General features: G+C 45.2%; 1 protein-coding gene across 6 annotated transcripts in view; it reads left to right on the forward strand.

Moving 5' to 3' along the window:
- The window catches only part of LOC117355620 (glyoxylate/hydroxypyruvate reductase B-like), a 69173-nt gene that overhangs the window by 22649 nt on the left and 27039 nt on the right, over positions 1 to 19485 (forward strand). For all 6 annotated transcript variants that reach the window (XM_033934462.1, XM_033934458.1, XM_033934459.1 and 3 more), the window contains exons 3-4: positions 3663 to 3834; positions 14931 to 15109. In XM_033934462.1, the coding sequence (XP_033790353.1) occupies positions 3663 to 3834; positions 14931 to 15109 (351 nt within the window). The remainder of the gene's footprint in view (positions 1 to 3662; positions 3835 to 14930; positions 15110 to 19485) is intronic.

A 19485-nucleotide genomic window follows, 5' to 3' on the forward strand; every position in this document is an offset into this window, starting at 1 on the left:
CAGAGTGACAGGCTGAACTCAGACAAACAGATAGGGTCTGAGTTCCCATTGAACCACCAGGTTACAGGTCCCTGGGGAGGGGAAGATGAGGGTGAGAACAGCCTGGAGCAGCAGGAGGTGCCTTACAAAAAAGAACAGCCTAAGAGGCAGGCTCACAGCTCAGCTAAGGCCCAACTGCTGGGTCCAATTAAGGCCAAACAGAAAGCTCAGCAGAAGCAACAGGTTGTCCTTCCCCCTTACAGATTAGGGCGTGTCCAGCTCAGGGCTTTAGAAGCTGAGCTGAGAAGAAACAATTCAGTCTACCCTGGGTCAGCCCAGGAAGGAGGCTTGAGGGACTGGGCTCCTGAATCAACACAGAATCAGGACATTGAGATGGCAGATGTAGCCACTGTCCCTGAGGCAAACCAGCCAGCCAGCTAGGACACCATAGAACTTATGGATACTTCCCTGGAACCAGAGGAAAGCTACATGGATCAAAGCTAAGTTGGATTTACTTGCTGTTTTGTTTCCTTTTGAAGCCGGTTTTCTTTTGGGGCTGCGTGTGCAGTGCTAGGCTCACGGCTGCAGGTGTGCCTTATTTGTGGGACATTGAAGAAAGTGTGCTTTGTTTGAACATTTTCACTTTTGCCTTTTTGTATTTTTGAGAGGACTTTGTGGCTGACCGTGTGAAAGGGGTAGTAGTGGGGAGAATCCACACAAGATCCTCAGGGTGAGATTGTGGGGCCAATTTTTGGCAAGCTTTAAATAAGTGGATTCAGCTACTCCCCTCCCCCACCAGCTGGTGATTAAGTTGGCTGGGGAAGGCCTGTTAAACCCAGGCCTAGGCAGCACATTCTAACAATGTTTAAAAACAATAGTGAATGACCAGTGTAAAGGCTGGGTAATTTATGTAGCCTTAGTTTGCCCTTTTGACTGTGGAACCGACAGGCAAGGCTACAATAGAGCTATTTTGGACTTACCTGCAAGAAAGGTGTGGGCTGTATTTTTGTAAGCCCAAGTTTTATGTTGATGTTTTGAGAGCAAAGCCTAAACTGTAGCTGTTTGCTACCTGAGAAATAAAGTTGGACTCAAGTTCTTTTGAAATACTTTATTGTTCCTGACATTTGTTTTCCCTTACACTATTAAGAACCAGCAGGACCTTCAACTTCCTTTGAAGGCACGTCAAGGTCGGTCTTTACTGAGCCCTGGGCGGTGGCCATCTGCAAAACCCGGCACCGGCAGGCTCACAATATGTAGTTCAGCACTATTTTGCTGTCAGTGCAGAAATTGATTACGGCCTCTTTTACAAAGCCTCGCTAGCATCTGCGCTAACGGCCCTGAAGCCCAAAGAGATTTAAAGGGCTTCAGGGCTGCGTGGCTTTGTAAAAGAGGCTATTAGTATCGGCTCTGCTATATCTATCAGTACTGTTCCTTATAACTCTAGTCATGGAATGGTTTTGAAGGTTGTCTGGAGAACGATGTCATTCTACAAGGCGGACACTCCCAACTTAACTCTGATATGCTGGTAGAGTAAGAAGTTTCAAGTTTATTATAAATTATAAATTTGATTAATCACTTATGTGATTATGTGACAGGCTCAAACTGCATTGAATCAATTTAATTGTAAGTTTGTTTTTGCTTCATTATTTTAAAAAACTGTTCAATCAATTCAGAGTCTGGCTGGTGACACCAAGATTACAGAATTAGGGGTTGGCTGAATAGGAACCTCTTACAGCGGCCAATATAACTCAGAGGAGTCCTTGCTTTCAGCACAAAGACCTGAGATCTATACAGTAAGCTGTAGCTGTATAATGTGATTTAGTCAGCACATCGGTACCACTCCTTACTAGAGATGCATTAATAAAGTCAGCCAGAGGAACTGCTAGAACTTTCCTAAGTTCCATCCGTACCCTTTGGCCCCATTGCTTTGTCCACCTTTAGTTTAGCTGGCTCTTCATGAACACAGCCCTCTGAAAATCATTCATTCAGGGTCTACCACATCTCCACCTTCAGTGGATTTTCCCAAGCCCACCTTAATGATGGTTTTTGGACTTTTCTTTTAGGAACATGTCAAAACCTTTTAAAACCCTATTACACTAATCACTTTTACCATATTCTCTAGCAACAAATTCCAGTGCTTAAGTATACATTGAATGAAGAACTATTTTTATCCAATATGTCTAAATGTACTGTTTAGTAACTCATTGCATAATCCCTTAGTCCTTGTATTTTTGGGAAAGAATAAACAAGCAATTCACGTTTACCCATTCCATCCCTCAAATGATTTTATAGACTTCATTACATTTCTCCTCAGCAACTTTTCTCCAAGCAGATGATCCCTAGCCTCTTTAGCCTTTCCTGCATCCCCTTTATTATTCTGATCACCCAACTCTGTACCTTTTCTAATTCTTCTATAGTTTTTTTGAGATGTGGTGACTAGAAATGCACAAATTTGAGGTGTAGTCACACCATGGAGTGATATAAAGGCATTATAATTTGTTTTATTCTCCATTCCTTTCTTAATAATTCTAGCATTCTATTTGCTTTCATGGCTCAGTGTGCAGTGGCAGCTAAAATTATCAAGAAAGGAATGGAAAACAAAAATGTAAATGTTATGCCTTTGTATTGATTAATGGTACGGCCACACCTCAAATACTGTGTGGAATTCTGATCACCATATCTAAAAAAAAAAGATATAGTGGAACTAGAAAAGGTAAGAGAAGGGCGATGAAAGTGATAAAACCTTTTTTAGAAACGAACGCAAAGGCAAAAGAAAAAGAAGGCCGCTTTGGTTTCAAATGTCGTGGGGATGTCCAGGGGGGTCGCGGGTCAGCTGGGGGGCCCGATCGGGGGTTCTGGGGGGGGCGGACGTTGGGGGGGGGAAGAGGGGTTCATCGAGGACAGGAGGGCCTGGGATCCTTCCTGCCCGTAATGTGGTGGGGGTAGGGGGGTCGCCTGGACCAGGAGGGGTTGGGCTCCCTCCTGGCCCAATCGAGTCGGGGGGGGTCAACGGGGCTCCCTCTTGCCCCGATCGAGTCGGGGGGGGTCGCGGCTTCAACAGGGCAAGAGGGCTTGGCCTCCCTCTTGCCCCGATGTTGTTTGGGGGGGGGAGTGATCCATCGCGGCAGGAGAGATGCCTCATCTCCCCTACCGCGATGCCATCACTCCTCTACCGGAATTGCCGCGGGTCGCGGCAGTTCAGGTAGAGGAGTGATGGCATCGCGGTAGGGGAGATGAGGCATCTCTCCTGCCGCGATGGTTAGGTTGCCGGGCTGCTGAACTGATGGCGCCAACGGCCATCAGCTCAGCGGCCCCTTTTTCGGCACTTAGACCTGGTTTTATTTCGTCTAAGTGAAAAAGCTCTAAGTGCCTACTAAACTGTATTGGTTATACCTGTTGTACGGCTAGGTGTAGGTCGGCCCACCCACTGCCCGCCCTTTCCCCTCCTCTAAACATACCTCTTTTCTCTCTGTGCGTTTAGAGGCAGGGGAAAGGCCTAAGTTGGTTTTAGATACGTCTAAAAAACAGCTTTGGTTATGGGTACTTGGATGATCAGGCTTTTTGATCGTCCAAGTAGCCACTTAGGACACTTTTTAGACGTTTTTTTTTTATTTTTTATTATTACCCCCATTGCTTTTATAATTTGAGATGACCTCGCCAGCATCTTGTAATTATATTTGCAGCTATACGGATTGCAGCATCTCCTGACACTCAACTAATTTTTACTAACTGGATGGCAGATGACGTTACTGGAGCTACACTGGGTATCATTGGAATGGGCCGCATTGGGCTCAAGATTGCTCAGCGAGCCAAAGCCTTTGAAATGAAAATTCTGTATCACAACAGAAACCAAAGGTAATAAAGACTTCTGTAAATCATCTTCTTGAACAAATTTATTTATTGGGATTTATTAACAGTGTTTTCATTAAGAGATTCACCCAAAGCAGTTTACAATACACTAAATAGTAATTGGGTACTCTTAGGTATTTTCACTATCTCTCCTGGTAGGCTCACAATCTAACTGTGGTACCTGGAGCAATGGTGAGTTAAGTGACTTGCCCAGAGTCACAAGGAACAGGCTGGGATTGAACTTGCAACCTCAGGATGCTGAGGCAGCAACTCTAACCACTAAGCCACACTTCCCTCCCAATGTTGCTCTTTTTCCTTAGAGAGGTTGCAGGGGCTTCACTGTTGTAGGAAACTGACTGTTAGCATACACTGAATTTTTTACTTCAATAGATTATTGCCTTATGTCAGTTTTCTTTAATTCAGGATTTTATGAAAAACTGTTCTTTATGTAGCCCTTGTGGCTGGTTATATGCACAGGTGGTAAGCAAAAAGAACACTACAGTATTAGGTAAAAGGAGCGCAAATAGAACAAATAGAAATTCCCCCTTTACCAGTCTATTCAAGGTTCTGGGACACTGATCCTTAGAGCTAATATATAGAAGTAGTCAGCTGCTTAGAAAAATTATCTTCCAGCTCCTACAAAACTATTAACCAGAGAGAGACAAGCTGGCTCTCTCTTGTCTCCAAAACTGCTTCCTTCCCCTTCTCCCACCAACTACTTTCTGTCTCTCTCTGCACACTGTTTTCAGACTGAAAAATCTCTTTGACTCAAAAGAGCCAATAGGAGCTCTCTGTTCTTGGCAATGGGAGGAGTCCACACAGTGTGCATGACAACCTCCCCATTGCCTTGACATCAGAGGCAATAGAGAAACCTCTAAAACATGGGTGTCCAACCTGCGGCCCAAGGGCCGCATGTGGCCCCATGAGGTATTTTGTGCGGCCTTGGTTAAGGAGGATGCAGTGTTTTCCTCTGCTTCCCCTGGGTGTTTACTGACTGGCCGGCTCCCTCCTCTGTCTTGCTGCAGCATTTGCGCGGCCCCAGAAACATTGTTTTCCGCCAATGCGGCCCAGGGAAGCTAAAAGGTTGGACACCCCTGCTCTAAAAGATTCAGTGAACAGACTAATCCCCTCTTCTCACACTCTCCCTCTGCCGCAATTGGACGGCTCCCCACATCCACCTGTAAGGCTAGTGTGGTAAGCACAAGTACTACCTAGTACAGCAGAGTTGTCCTGACTAGCCAGTTGAACATATTTACTCACGCATTCAAGGATTTGTGGAACTGGTAAGTTCAGGTAGAGATAGGGTTACCAGACTTCCTGTTCTCTTTTTTGAGGACTGTCTGGTGCCCGGAAAATTTTTGAAAAACGGGGGAGTCTGTCAGTTTAGCCAACTCTTCCGATTCCCCCACCTGTTTCTTCGGCCCCTCTCCCTTCATGCTGTTTTTCTAGCCCCTCCCTCCTTCCCTCTGACTTCCAATGTCGCTTCCCCTCACAGTTTCTACTCCCTGACTCCCTCTCCTACATCCTCCCTGGTTGGCTGCTGTAATTTAATTTGTGGGCAGCAGCAGCAATGAGGTGAGTCTGCTACCATCAACCTGCCCTGGAAGCCGCCTCTCTGCAAGTATTGGTCGCCATACCTCAAGAAGGACATAGCAATACTTGAGGGGGTCCAGAGAAGAGCGACGAAGATGATAAAAGGTATGGAAAACTTTTCATATGCCGACAGGCTAGAAAAGCTGGGGCTGTTCTCCCTGGAAAAGCGGAGACTTAGAGGAGACATGATAGAATCTTTTAAGATCCTGAAAGGCATAGATAAGGTAGACAGGAACAGATTCTTCAGGCTGTGGGGAACAACAAGCACTAGGGGGCACTCAAAGAAACTGAGAGGGGACAGGTTTAGAACCAATGCCAGGAAGTTCTTCACCCAGAGAGTGGTGGACACATGGAACACGCTCCCGGAGGTTGTAATTGGGCAGAACACACTGCAGGGATTCAAAGAAGGTTTGCATAAATTCCTGAAGGATATGGGGATTGAGGGGTACGGATAGAGGTAGTGATAGGTTATAGGGTGAGTCAGGGACCACTTGACAGGTCATGGACCTGATGGGCCGCTGCGGGTGCGGACTGCTGGGCGCGATGGACCTCTGGTCTGACCCAGCAGAGGCAACTTCTTATGTTCTTATGCCAACAAGGAGAGGCACCGGCGCCAGCTGACTACCTACAGGACATGCCTCTCACAGTGAGGCACATCCTGTAGACAGTGAGCTGGTGCCAGAGCCTCTCCTCTCCGTACCTCTCCAAACTCAGGGCCCTGTCTGGAGGGCCTCTGCGCATGCACAGACATCGATGTGATGATGTCACATATGTACTTGATATCATAACATCGGCATTCACGCATGTCCAGAGGCCTTCCAGCTGTGGCCCCGAGTTTAGTGTGCCATGGCTTCAAAAAGTTTGCTACACACTGTAATAGCCAAATAGCAGCATTCTGCAACATTCAGAACATACTAGGTTACCACTGTAGAGACTTGTTCCTCAAAATTTAGATGACAATCAATTAATACTCCCAAATACTTAAACTATTTACCATCTTAACACAATATTGATCCAATGACAACTTTAATTGTGGTGTCGTTTTATACCCTGAAATATAACAGGCAACTGTTTTAGACATGTTTAACACTAAATTTATTTTCTCAACTACCCATCGATATTCTTCAAAGAATCTTGTAAAGGACTCAAATCTAATGTCAGAGGGGAAAGTCTATAAACTAATAAAATGTCATCAGCATATATATACTTTATGTGCTAATTCCAATTTCTTGTATTCGTCTAGCTAAAGGACTTAGAAATATATTAAATAAGATTGGTAATAAAGCTGAGCCTTGTGGCACCCCACATTCTAATGATCTCGTGAGATATTGAACATTCACAAACTATCCTAAACATGCGATCCTTAAGCAAAGATGAAAACCAATTTGAAACTGTTCCTTTTATACCATCCTTTCACAATAGATTAATTAAAAGTGATCAATCAAATCAAAAGCTGAACTCAAATCCAATGATACTACCAATGTGAAGATACCACCATCTAAAATAGAATGCGCCTCACTTAAACCTGCCAATATAGTCTCGATAGTGTGCATTTTACGAAATCCGTTCCATCTTGGATGTAGGCAGTGGCATACCAAGGGGGGGGTGGCTGTCCGCCCCGGGTGCACGCCCCAAGGGGGTGCACAACTGGCCACCCACCAGGGAATAGGCTGCCACTGCCGCCATCGGGAACAAGCTGGCGCCAAGTTCTCCCTCCCTGTTTTTCTTCCAATCGCTGCCTGGCTGGCCCGGAACGTCCTCTCCGACATTAGAATTGACGTCAGGCAGTGAAAATTGGTCGACCCCGTGGGGAAGAAAAGCAGGGAGGGAGAACTCGGCACCGGCCTGTTCCCAATGGAGGCAGTGGCAGCCTTTCCCCGGCGGCGGTGGCATGGGGGAGGGCAGGGAGAAAAAGAAAGAAAGGGGGCAGGGTGAAACAAAGAAAGAAAAAAAATGGGGTATGGAGAGAGAGAAAAACAGACATACAGAAAGAAGGGCATGGAGAGAGAAAGAAAGAAATGGGGCACGGAGAGAGAGAAAGACAGACATAGAGAAAAAGGGGGCATGCAGAGAGAAAGAAGGGCAGGGTGAAAGAAAGAAATGGGGCATGGAGAGAGAGAAAGACAAATATACATAAAGAAAGGGAGCATGGAGAGAGAAAAAAAAAAAAGTGGGCATGATGAAACAGAAAAAGTTGGGGGAGGGAATGAGGTCTGGAGGAGAGGAAGCATACAGGAGGCTGAAAGAAGGGAAGAAATATTGGATGCACAGTCAAGAATAAAGTGCAACCAGAGACTGATGAAATTACCAAACAAAGATAGGAAATGATTTTATTTTCAATTTAGTTTTGAGAATTTATATATGCTGTCTATATTTTTCCCTTTTACTAAACCGCAATAGTGTTTTTTAGTGCAGGGAGCCTATGAGCATCAAGAGCAGCGTGGGGCATTCAGCGCAGCTCCCTGCGCTAAAAACCACTATCACGGTTTAGTAAAAAGGGAGGGGGTATATTTGTCTATTTTTGTATAGTTGTTACTGAGGTGACATTGCATAAAGTCATCTGCCTTGACCTTTTTGAAAACCTGCAGAATATAAATGATAATTAACATTTTCTCTGCGTACAGTGTGCTTTGTGTTTTTAAAATTTTATTGTTGGTAGATCATTTTGACTTGGCCACAAAGGTAAGGGGGAGGGAGGGAGGGAAGCTGCTGAAAGACATCTAGTAATCTTTGCCGGCTTGACTGTGCAGGGAATTATTTTTGTAAAATCATGTTTTGTTATGTGACTGGCATTATTTAGACTTTAATTTCTATGAATGAATAGAATGAAAATGATATAAAATTACTTGCTTGTTTTTATGTGCGTACACTGAAGGAAAGTGGAGAGAGTGGGCTGAGGACGCTGAAGGGAAATGGGGAAGAGAGAGTGGGAAGAAGACGCTGATTTATAAATTGACAATTGTACAGAATATTGTTTCTTTTTATACTTTAATGTAATAAGTTCAATATAAAACAATTCAAGGCTTGTGTGGTTGAAATCAGGTGGTTTGCGGGGATGAGGACCGAGCTTACAGGGATTAGTCCAATAAAATGGTATTTTCTTATTTCTCCTTATTTGTTTTATTTTTATTTGTTAATTTGTAAAGTGGTGATTGTTATGTATCAGTTTTTTCAAATTTACATCTAATGTCTTTATATTTTGCACAGTATTAGAGGACATGTGTTACTGTTTTTGTGGTGTTGCATTATATGCAGAGTCTGGTTTCTTGGCAGTTCAGTTTAACTTTTGTCTACATATTTCTATTTTTAGTTTGATTATTCCATATTGGGCGAGGGTGTATCTCTGTTCTGTGTATAGTCAAATAATTTTTATTGGAGTAACACAAAACAGAAACCTCCAGAAAAAGAACACTCCAAGTTAGTTATAAGAAGAAACGCCCTCCACCCACCCCCAACCCCCCAACCCCCCAATCCAGAGTTCCCCATACAGAATACAAAAGAAATAAAATAGCAAGTTCTACATTCAACAATTCAAAAGACGACTTCTGGCCACCGAAGTCAATGTATTCCAGAAAGGTTCCCACACTGTTGTAAATCGCTGTCCCCGTAAAGAGGAAAAATCAGTAATATCTCTACGTTCCCAAGATAATAAAAGAATCATCTGTGTACGCCACAAAGAAAGGTCCGGAGCATCCAAATCCAACCACCGCAGGAGAATACACTTCAACGCCATCAGAATGGACCAGCGAAGAAAAGCACTCAATCCTGGCAACCTAGGGTGATGAGAAGGAACAACTCCAAAAAGCAATGTAGATGACATTCTGATTGTTGCTTTCCAAAGGTTCCCAATATATACAAAAAGGCTAGTCCAAAAGACCTGAACAGCAGAACAATGCCATAACATGTGTCCCAATGTAGCAGGTCCCTGGCCACATTTGTCACATAAGTCAGTAGGTCGAAATTTTGCACAAAATGCCCTATGAGGTGACACATACACCCGAAATATTAATTTGTATTGCATTTCCCAAAAGTACATATATTTCCGTAACATTCCCAGTCTAGTTACAGCACGAGAAAGAAAGTCCTCTGAGAACACCATTGCCAAATCATGTGACCATGACGTCCGAAGACCTTCATATCCAGGCAGGGGGGTTGCATCCTGTAAATGCCTATGATGGAATCGAAGAGGAACCTTCAATTGAGAATCAAAGGTATAGGCCTCAGATAATAAATCATACCTGACACGGCATAAGTTAGCCCGGGACAAAGAATGCACATAATGCTTAATTTGCAAATATGCAAAACGATCTGCAAGCACCAGACCATGATCCTGACACATTTGGTCAAACGAGTTTATCGAACCATCATCCAACAATAATTGAAATAAAAAATGCAACCCCCGTGCCTCCCACCTCGCAAACCAGGACCCTTTAGTACCAGGTAAAAAATTATTATTCCAACGGATAGGCAGGAAAGGGGACTCTCTATTACTAATGTTATGAAATTTACATACCCATTTCCACACTCGACGCAAGGGGAGGCCAAACACCCGAATCCTTGAATCAGAAGAAAGAGTCGAGGGGACAGAATGCAAATAAGCACTAAAATGCTCCCCTGAAAAACACTGAAGCTCCAAAAACGTGTTAGTAAAATCTGATGTACCTCTGAAATAGTCATTGATATGCCTCATACCACAGCCCGCTGTGAGATACCGAAGATTCAGCAGGCCCAGACCCCCCTTACAAGTAGACGTCGCCACCTGTCGGTAAGGTATCCGAGCACGGCGGCCCCGCCATAAAAAATGCTGAACCAAGCGGCTGAATTTGGTCTCATCTCGACTCAATAAGTAAAGCGGCAAAACTTGAAACACATATAGCCAGGTAGGAATAACTATCATATTGAGAAGGGCCACCCTTCCCATAAGAGAAAGAGGGTAGGGTTGCCAAAAACGTAAACGAACGGTCAAATTATGGAATAAGGGCTGAACATTAATATCATATAATACAGAAAGATCAGAGGGAATATGTACACCCAAGTATTTAATAGCCCCATCAGCCCACTTTAAAGGAAATTCACCCTCCCACTGTTCACAAATAAAAGAATGTGACGGCAAAGCCACCGATTTTTCAAGATTAATGATAAAACCTGAGAAAAATCCATATTCCGCAATAAGATCCAACGCCACCGTTAAGGAATGAGCAGGATTCGTTAAAATTAACAGCAAATCATCCGCGAAAGCTAAGGTTTTAAGTTCCTGCCCAGAGATAGTCAGTCCACGCACCTCATCAAAATGCCGGAGAGTACACAATAATGGCTCTAAAGTAAGAATAAAAAGTAAAGGGGAAAGTGGGCACCCCTGCCGTGTTCCCCTTCTAATAGAAAAGGTGTTTGAATGCCGGCCATTAACTATCAACGAAGCAGTAGGATTAGCGTAAAGAGAACATAAAGCCGCTTGATAAAAACCCGATATCCCAAGATAATCTAAAGTACGAAAAAGATAATCCCAGGAGACATTGTCAAATGCCTTGGCGGCATCAAGACTTACCAACAAAGTAGGGAGTGTAACTTGCTGGGCGTGGGCTAAGGCCAACAAGATCTTACGGACATTCAAGACAGATTGTCTTCCAGGGACAAACCCCACCTGATCAGTATGAATTAAACTAGGTATAAAAGGGAGAAGTCTATCCGCTAAAATCCTAGAAAAAAGCTTAACATCCACATTAAGCAGCGAAATAGGACGGTATGAGCCAGGAAGATCAGATGGTTTACCCGGTTTAAGAAGCAATACTATAGAAGCGTCATTCGCAAAACGTGGGAAAGCCCCCTCCTGCACAGCGCTAGTATAATAAGCAAGCAGAGGACCACATATATGAGGCTCCAGCATCCGATAAAATTCTACTGTAAAGCCATCGGGCCCTGGGGCCGTACCCAGTTTACTGGTCTTAATGGCCCGCTGCAGTTCTATTGCTTGTAAAGGACTATTCAAACGGCCCACTGCCTCTGCTGGCAAGCGGGGCATCCCTGAAGATATAAGATAATCAGAAATCATATCCCCAGAGGAGGCTGAATGACTACTATACTGAGCCGCAAAGTAATCATGAAAGGCCTCCGCTATATCATCTGTGCGAGTCACCACACGCCCTCCTGCAGAACGTAAGGCCAAAATAGGTTTCCTACCCGTGGACTCATCTACCATCTTTGCCAACAGTCGGCCAGGTTTATTACCAAAGCGCTGAAATTTAAATTTGCGGTAGGTGGACCAACGTTGGGAGCGTGAGTGTAACAGAGAATTAAGCGCTGTCTGCGCAGCCAAATACTGTTCTTTATTTGTCGCCGAAGGACAAGCTACAAAAGCTCTCTTAACTACCCGCAAAGTACGCTCCAGAGTTACAATCGCTCTATTTATTCTCCGCGTACGAGAACAAACATAAGAGAGAACCTGACCTCTGAGAACAGATTTTGCTGCCTCCCAAAATAAAGATGGGTCTTCTCGATGTTGTTCATTATGAGTAACATACTCCTCCCATTGCGCCAAAAGGAAAGATTGAAAATCAGTATCCTGCTTCAAATAAGCCGGAAATCGCCAACGACTAGGACAAACGAAATTCTCTTCCAATTGGAGATCCACCCAAACTGGGGCATGATCTGATATCTGAATCGAGCCCACTCGTGCCGCCTTTACCTGGGAAAATAAAGAAGAAGACACAAAAACATAGTCCAAGCGGGACCAAGATCCATGGGCACGGGACAGATGGGTATAATCCCGTACCTCTGGGTGCAATAACCGCCAGGGGTCCACCAAATCTAACGTAGAGCAAAAATTTGAAAGTAAAAGCCCCCGTGACCCCAGAGAAGTCCGAGGAGTAGATGACTTATCCAGCTCAGGGTCCATAACTAAGTTGACATCACCCAATAACAACAATGGCTCATTTGGATATTTAGCGCGAAGTGCGATTAAACTCTGAAAAAAAGGAAGTGGGGTGGAATTGGGCCCATACACCACTAGTAACAAATACCGTTTATCCCCTATCTGCAAACGTACCAACAAATAACGTCCACATGTATCTTTTTCTAGGACCTGGACCCCAATAGGAGAAGACTTATGAAGGAGCAATGCCACCCCTCCATGACGCCCCGTGGGGGAAGAAAAAAATACCTCACCCACCCAGGACCTACGTAACTTCAAATGCTCTTCATCCGTAAGTCTGGTCTCCTGGAGGCACGCCAAATCTGCCTTAGTACGCTGTAACGCAGCAAGGATCTTCTGTCGCTTGACAGGAGAGGAGATACCCCCCACATTCCAGGATACCAGCCTATAGGACGCACTCATCAATAAACTCAGGAAATATGTACCAACCAAAACCTATAAAAACTGACCCCGGGAGCCCAGCCTCCCCCAGGGGTACACAACACCAAGTGACCAGAAATGCACAGTAATCAGAACTATCTAACTGAGAAAAGAAAAATGACCCTATCAAACCTACTATCCCCACTCTCCCAGGCAACTCTGGACATCCCCCCACCCAAGTATCCAAAACATACCCCAAACAACTCCAAAAACAAAACCCACCCAAATCCCGCCTCTTCCCCTTTCCCAAAAACCCCCCATCTTCTTCACCCACCGAAAGGATCCACCCAGTGGAGCCCATAAGGATCAGTAAAATGCAACGGGCCCACACACACACTCAGAAACACACAGTATTAGACACCCAAACAACTCCCACAAAATAGAAAATACTACCCGATAACATCCAGTTTCACCCAAAGATAAGATCCCTATACAGTCTTAGGTAAGCTGTGCCACAAAAGTTTTTGCATCCTCTACAGAGTCAAAGGACTTCCAGACCCCATTGGAGTGTATTTTTAGAATAGCCGGATACAAAAACAGGAACCGGGTCTTATTTGCAGCTAAGGTAGAACACAAAGGCTGAAACTTCCGACGCCGATCCTGTAAAGCCATGGAATAATCCTGAAAGATCCGAATCGAGGAGTCCTCATATTTAAGGCTATCCCGTTTGAGACGATACTGCCTTAAAATTTCCATCTTGTGAAGGTAATTATGTATTTTTGCTATCACTACCCTCGGCCGCTGACGATCCTCCATTAATCGGCCCACTCGATGAATGCGCTCCAAACACAAAGAACCCATACCCGAAGGCAATGGGAATTCTGCTGCAAGCCAATCTTTAAAGGCAGTAGAAAGCTGCCGCTCTGACACAGTTTCAGGGACTCCTATAAATCGAAGATTATCCCTTCTAGATCTACTCTCAAGATCTTCTAATTTTCCTTCTGTGTCATCCAAACGTCGCTGTAGTTGAATAACTTGACTCTGCAGGGCTTGCGCTGAATCCTCCGATGCAGAGACTCTCGTCTCAAGTTCTGTAGTGCGGGTCACAGTATCTCCCAGCAGCGTTTCCAGATGCAATATCTGACCCGATAATTTATCTATCTGCGGGGCCATGGCGAGTCGAACCGCCGAGGTAAGCTGTCTCAATTGCTCATCTGTGAACTCTGCCGCAGCTGATGGGCCTGACGCCGCCATCTTGTCAGCTGCCGGTGGCGATTTTTCTTTTGCTTTAACCGCTGATCTGCTCGATCTACTGCCTCCCGACTTAGACACAAAAGAGTCCATTAGGGATCCGAGATAAGGACAGCCTTAGTTATCCAGATGCCAAACAGAGAGAGGTATATTCCGCTAAAATGTGTGCGCGGGCCCGGGAGCTACGGAATTCACGTCCTCACTCCTCACTGCATCACGTGATCCTCCTCTGTTCTGTGTATATGAAAAGAACATAGTTTTCAGTTGGCATTGACTGCAGGATCAATTGACTGTGCGGGATCTGGCTTGTTTAGTTTTACAATGTATGTGTTGGTGTTCTAGTGCTCACTGCAGTGTTTAAGATGCTGCCTTTTCTTAGGTACACTCTTGTGCGATATGTGGATTGTTACAAAAAATCATTTTTCATATAGATGGGGGGGTGTCAAAATGATGGGCCCCGGGGTGTCACATATGCTAGATACGCCACTGGATGTATGTGCCACGTGAAGAGCACTATCTTTTGTAGAATTGCACCTAAGACGATAGGCATCTATCATCCAATTCATTTTTATTTTTTTCAATAATGAGCTTGTTAAAGCTCATAATTAAAGCCAATTTACTAATCAAGTTAGGCACCTATCTGTACACACCTTTTATGGAATGACCCCTCTAAGAGTATGCAAAGAGCTGCCACTGAATCCAGAAGGCACACTTTTAATTTGTCCATTCCTTTACTTCTCTCACCCACTAAGCGCTTGAATACTTTTCTTGAATTTCAGCCTCTCTGCTGTTTTTTCATAATCCCATCAGCCTTTAATTAGTTTTGTAAACCGCTCTGAAGTTTGCACAGTGAAGGGCAATATAGCAAACAGAAATAAAACATTAATCTGGTTTAAATATTGAAGAACCATGAATTAATCTTACTTCTACTTTGGTGGTAATTGGACTTTGGATTTTGTTCTTCTTTCAGAAAAGAGGAGGAGGAGAGAGCTGTCGGTGCCACTTACTGTGCAAAGATGGATGACCTCCTGCAGCAGTCTGACTTTGTGATTCTGGTGGTAAACCTAACCCCAGAGACCTACAAACTGATTGGTAAAAGGGAGCTCCAACTAATGAAACCTACAGCTACTCTGATAAACGTCAGCAGAGGTACACTTCCATCAGCCCATCTTCCAGGTTTTATTAAGGAGGCAATATTCAAATTGTCTGCAATAAGACAAAGTCTTTGGGCCTGGTCAACCTGCACACTGTGCACCAAGTTTTAAACATGAAAGCACATGTACTTTCACTGTTAAACTTGTTTTTGCATTTGCTTTGTGTGCAGGTACTTTTTCCTTGGAAAAATGTATGAGCATAGAGTAGAAAACAAACAGTGCCTCCTAAAGCTGTTTATGAGCTTAGCCACACAAGTCTCTAATTTCGTGAATACTATTGTCTGGACATGCACTTGACTCTTATCTTGATTTTTTTCGATTTGCTGCTAAAAAGAGAGGCCGAGAAAACACCACCAATTTAATAAAAAATTGAGCAAGGAGAAGCAGATGGCAGACAGTTGAGCCTTGGAGCTTCACTATGATGCTTGGATTATTACAGCACTGGAGAAAAGAAGGGTAGAGTAATGTAATGTACCATTTATAGTCTGCTAACTTCTAATAAGACCCAAAGTGGACTATATATAGGAGGATTTCAATAAAAGCAGCATACAGCAGATTACAATAGATATTATTGAACAAATGTCTTCTAGTGCTTTCCAAAAAGAAGAATAAGAATTGAGTCATCAGCTCCTTTGGTAAAAAGCACCAAGCATACACAGCTTAATAACAAACCAAACGATTCAGATTTTTTTGTATAACAAATACCTGATAATGAGGGAAAATAAATGATCATGTGTCAATAGTTCTTGATGACCAAGTTTTAGGAAAAGAAAACAGATTACGGTAACTAAATGCTCAGGACTTGTGCCATATACATGCCTTTGTCCAATGAAGAGTTCAGCCTGACCACTGCTGTGGTATTAAGTGGAGAAAGTATGATGGAGAGAAGCCTTTCATTCAGTACCCTTAAGCTCTGATGAGGGAGCTCCTTCTTCTGCTACTTGGTCTGGTGGCTGTATCAGTAATGTGAGCTATAGAGATGCTGAAAGACTGGAGGTTCAGGGAAAGGGGGTGGGAATCCAATGTTAGAGCCTTGGATAATGAAGAGTCAAGTACAGAATTTGGAGAGTGACTATATGGGGAAGGGACAGGAGAAAAAGGAGCAATGCTGGAGGTTCTATTGAATGTTTTAACCCTAGTAAAAAAAAAAAATGAAGCTGCTGCTTGCCCTGGATTGGTAGCATGGAATGTTGCTACTCCTTGGGTTTTGGCCAGGTACTAGAGACGTGGATTGGCCACCGTGAGAACAGGCTACTGGGCTTGATGGACCATTGGTCTGACCCAGTAAGGCTATTCTTATGTTCTTAGAACATGCAACCACTGAAAGTTTGGCTACTACTTCTGCATAGTGATATCATTCCCTGCATAGTACATCTGATCTAATTATGGCAGTCTTAACAATATCTTCTCATCCTTTCACTAAGGCTGATCCCCATATCCATACCTCATCATGATGTGAGGCTCATCCATGAGCTGGAGCATAACTGGACTGGGTGGTTGCTGAGTATCTTGTGAGGTCCAGTAGTGTCAGGCCTGGCCAGCCTCTGCTGCTACAGATTCTTAAACTCTGCCTCTCCAAAGCTCTACCTGTTTTGGTCAGTGGGTCTATGATTTCTCATCACTTGGTCTCCTTTGGCCCTGTAGCTCTACCTGCGCTACCTCCCACTGGTCCTCACAGCTCCATCCAAGCTGCCTGGAGTTGCCCACATAATTTGCTGCTGGACCCCATAACTTTACCTGAGGGTGCTCCCCATTGGACCATATAGCTGGACCATACAACAGTACCTGAGCTGCTTGGAGCCATCTTCTGTTTCTGCTGGTTGAACCAGTCTTCTTGTCTGATCCACAGCTCTTAGCTCTTTTGTGAATCTAGCTCTTTGGAATTCTAGCCCTCGGGAATCTATAGTCTGCCTGGAAGAGAAGAATCCTCCCTTCTCTTCCATTAAGCCAAGATATTTATGGCATACATTATCCTTTTAGACCAAATTAGTCTGTCAAAAAGCTCCCAGGGTCACACCAAATTATTTCTTGTTTAGTTGTGGTGAGGAGTTTGCCTTGATTCTTAAAATCCTATCACCTCTGTGTAATGTAGAAACATAGAAACATGATGGCAGATAAAGGCCAAATGGCCCATCTAGTCTGCCCATCTGCAGTAACCATTATCTCTTTCTCTCTCCAAGAGATCCCATGTGCCTATCCCAGGCCCTCTTGAATTTAGACACGTCTCTTCAGGGAGATTGTTCCACGCATCTACCACCCTTTCAGTAAAAAAGTGTTTCCTTAGATTACTCCAGAGCCTTTTACCTCTTAACTTCATCCTATGCCCTCTCATTCCAGAGCTTCCTTTCAAATGAAAGAGACTCGACTCATGTGCATTTATATTATGTAAGTATTTAAACATATCTTATATCTCCCCCCTCTCCCGCCTTTCCTCCAAAGTATACAGATTGAGATCTTTAAGTCTGTCCCTATACTCCTTATGACGAAGACCACACACCATTTTAGTAGCCTTTCTCTGGACAGGTTCCATCCTTTTTATATCTTTTTGAAGATGCGGCCTCCAGAATTGCATACAATTTTCTAAATGAGGTATCACCAAAGTATTATACAGAGGCATCAATACCTCCTTTTTCCTACTGGCCATACCTCTCCCTATGCAACCTAGCCTGGGTAAATCACATAATCTTCCAGTGCCCCAGGTATGTTAGAAAAATTGTAAGCTCATTGGGAAAGATAGGGAAAATGATTGACATACCTGTATTTAAACAGCTTTCAGTGGCTCAGAATACCACTGCTAGGGTTATAGCCAAATTACCTTGCTATTCTCATGTTACACCTGTAGTAGCTGAACTTCCCTGGTTGCCAGTTATATGGAGAATACAATTTAAGATACTAACGTTATTTAAATCTGTTCATAATCTATTGCCTAAGGCAGGAGTGGGAAACTACGGTCCTTGAGGGCTGTAATCCAGTTGGGTTTTCTGGATTTCCCCAATGAATATGCATTGAAAGCAGTGCATGCAAATAGATCTCATGCATATTCATTGGGGAAATCCTGAAAACCTGACTGGATTACGGCCCTTGGACTGGAGTTTCCCATCCCTGGCCTAAGGTAATTGCCTCTCTTTTGCAGGCATATGTACCTTGTCGTACTTTGAGATCACAAGATAAAGATCTTTTGATTGTCCCTTCTATTCATTCTGTTAAGAAAGTAGTGAATCAATCTTGTATGTTCCAAGTACCGTATTTTCACGCAAATAACGCGCACCCGTATAAAACGCGCACACGGGTATAGCGCGCAGAAATCACGATGATATGTACAAAAACTTTGGTATACCGCGCTCACGGGTATACCGCGCATGCTGCCCGACGCTCCTTTCGCCCGCCCTGACTTTCCGACTCTCCGTTCACCCCCCCTGACTTCCGTGCACTGTCCCCACTTGAAGGTCTGTCCCCATCCTGAAAGCCTGATGCCCCCCCCCCGACATCCGATACATCCCTCCCCCCGAAGGACCGCCGACTCCCCAACAATATCGGGCCAGGAGGGAGCCCAAATCCTCCTGGCCACGGCGACCCCCTAACCCCACCCCGCACTACATTACGGGCAGGAGGGATCCCAGGCCCTCCTGCCCTCGACGCAAACCCCCCCCCCCCCAACGACTGCCCCCCCCCCCAAGAACCTCCGACCGCCCCCCCAGCCGACCCGCGACCCCCCCTGGCGACCCCCACGACCCCCCACCCCCCTTCCCCGTACCTTTGGTAGTTGGGCCAGAAGGGAGCCCAAACCCTCCTGGCCACGGCGACCCCCTAACCCCACCCCGCACTACATTACGGGCAGGAGGGATCCCAGGCCCTCCTGCCCTCGACGCAAACCCCCCTCCCCCCAATGACCGCCCCCCCCAAGAACCTCCGACCGCTCCCCCAGCCGACCCGCGACCCCCCTGGCGACCCCCACGACCCCCCCACCCCCCTTCCCCGTACCTTTGGTAGTTGGCCGGACAGACGGGAGCCAAACCCGCCTGTCCGGCAGGCAGCCAACGAAGGAATGAGGCCGGATTGGCCCATCCATCCTAAAGCTCCGCCTACTGGTGGGGCCTAAGGCGCGTGGGCCAATCAGAATAGGCCCTGGAGCCTTAGGTCCCACCTGGGGGCGCGGCCTGAGGCACATGGTCGGGTTGGGCCCATGTGCCTCAGGCCGCGCCCCCAGGTGGGACCTAAGGCTCCAGGGCCTATTCTGATTGGCCCACGCGCCTTAGGCCCCACCAGTAGGCGGAGCTTTAGGATGGATGGGCCAATCCGGCCTCATTCCTTCGTTGGCTGCCTGCCGGACAGGCGGGTTTGGCTCCCGTCTGTCCGGCCAACTACCAAAGG

This window comes from Geotrypetes seraphini, chromosome 2 (genome assembly GCF_902459505.1).
Source record: "Geotrypetes seraphini chromosome 2, aGeoSer1.1, whole genome shotgun sequence".
In the NCBI taxonomy this organism is placed as follows: Eukaryota; Metazoa; Chordata; class Amphibia; order Gymnophiona; family Dermophiidae; genus Geotrypetes; species Geotrypetes seraphini.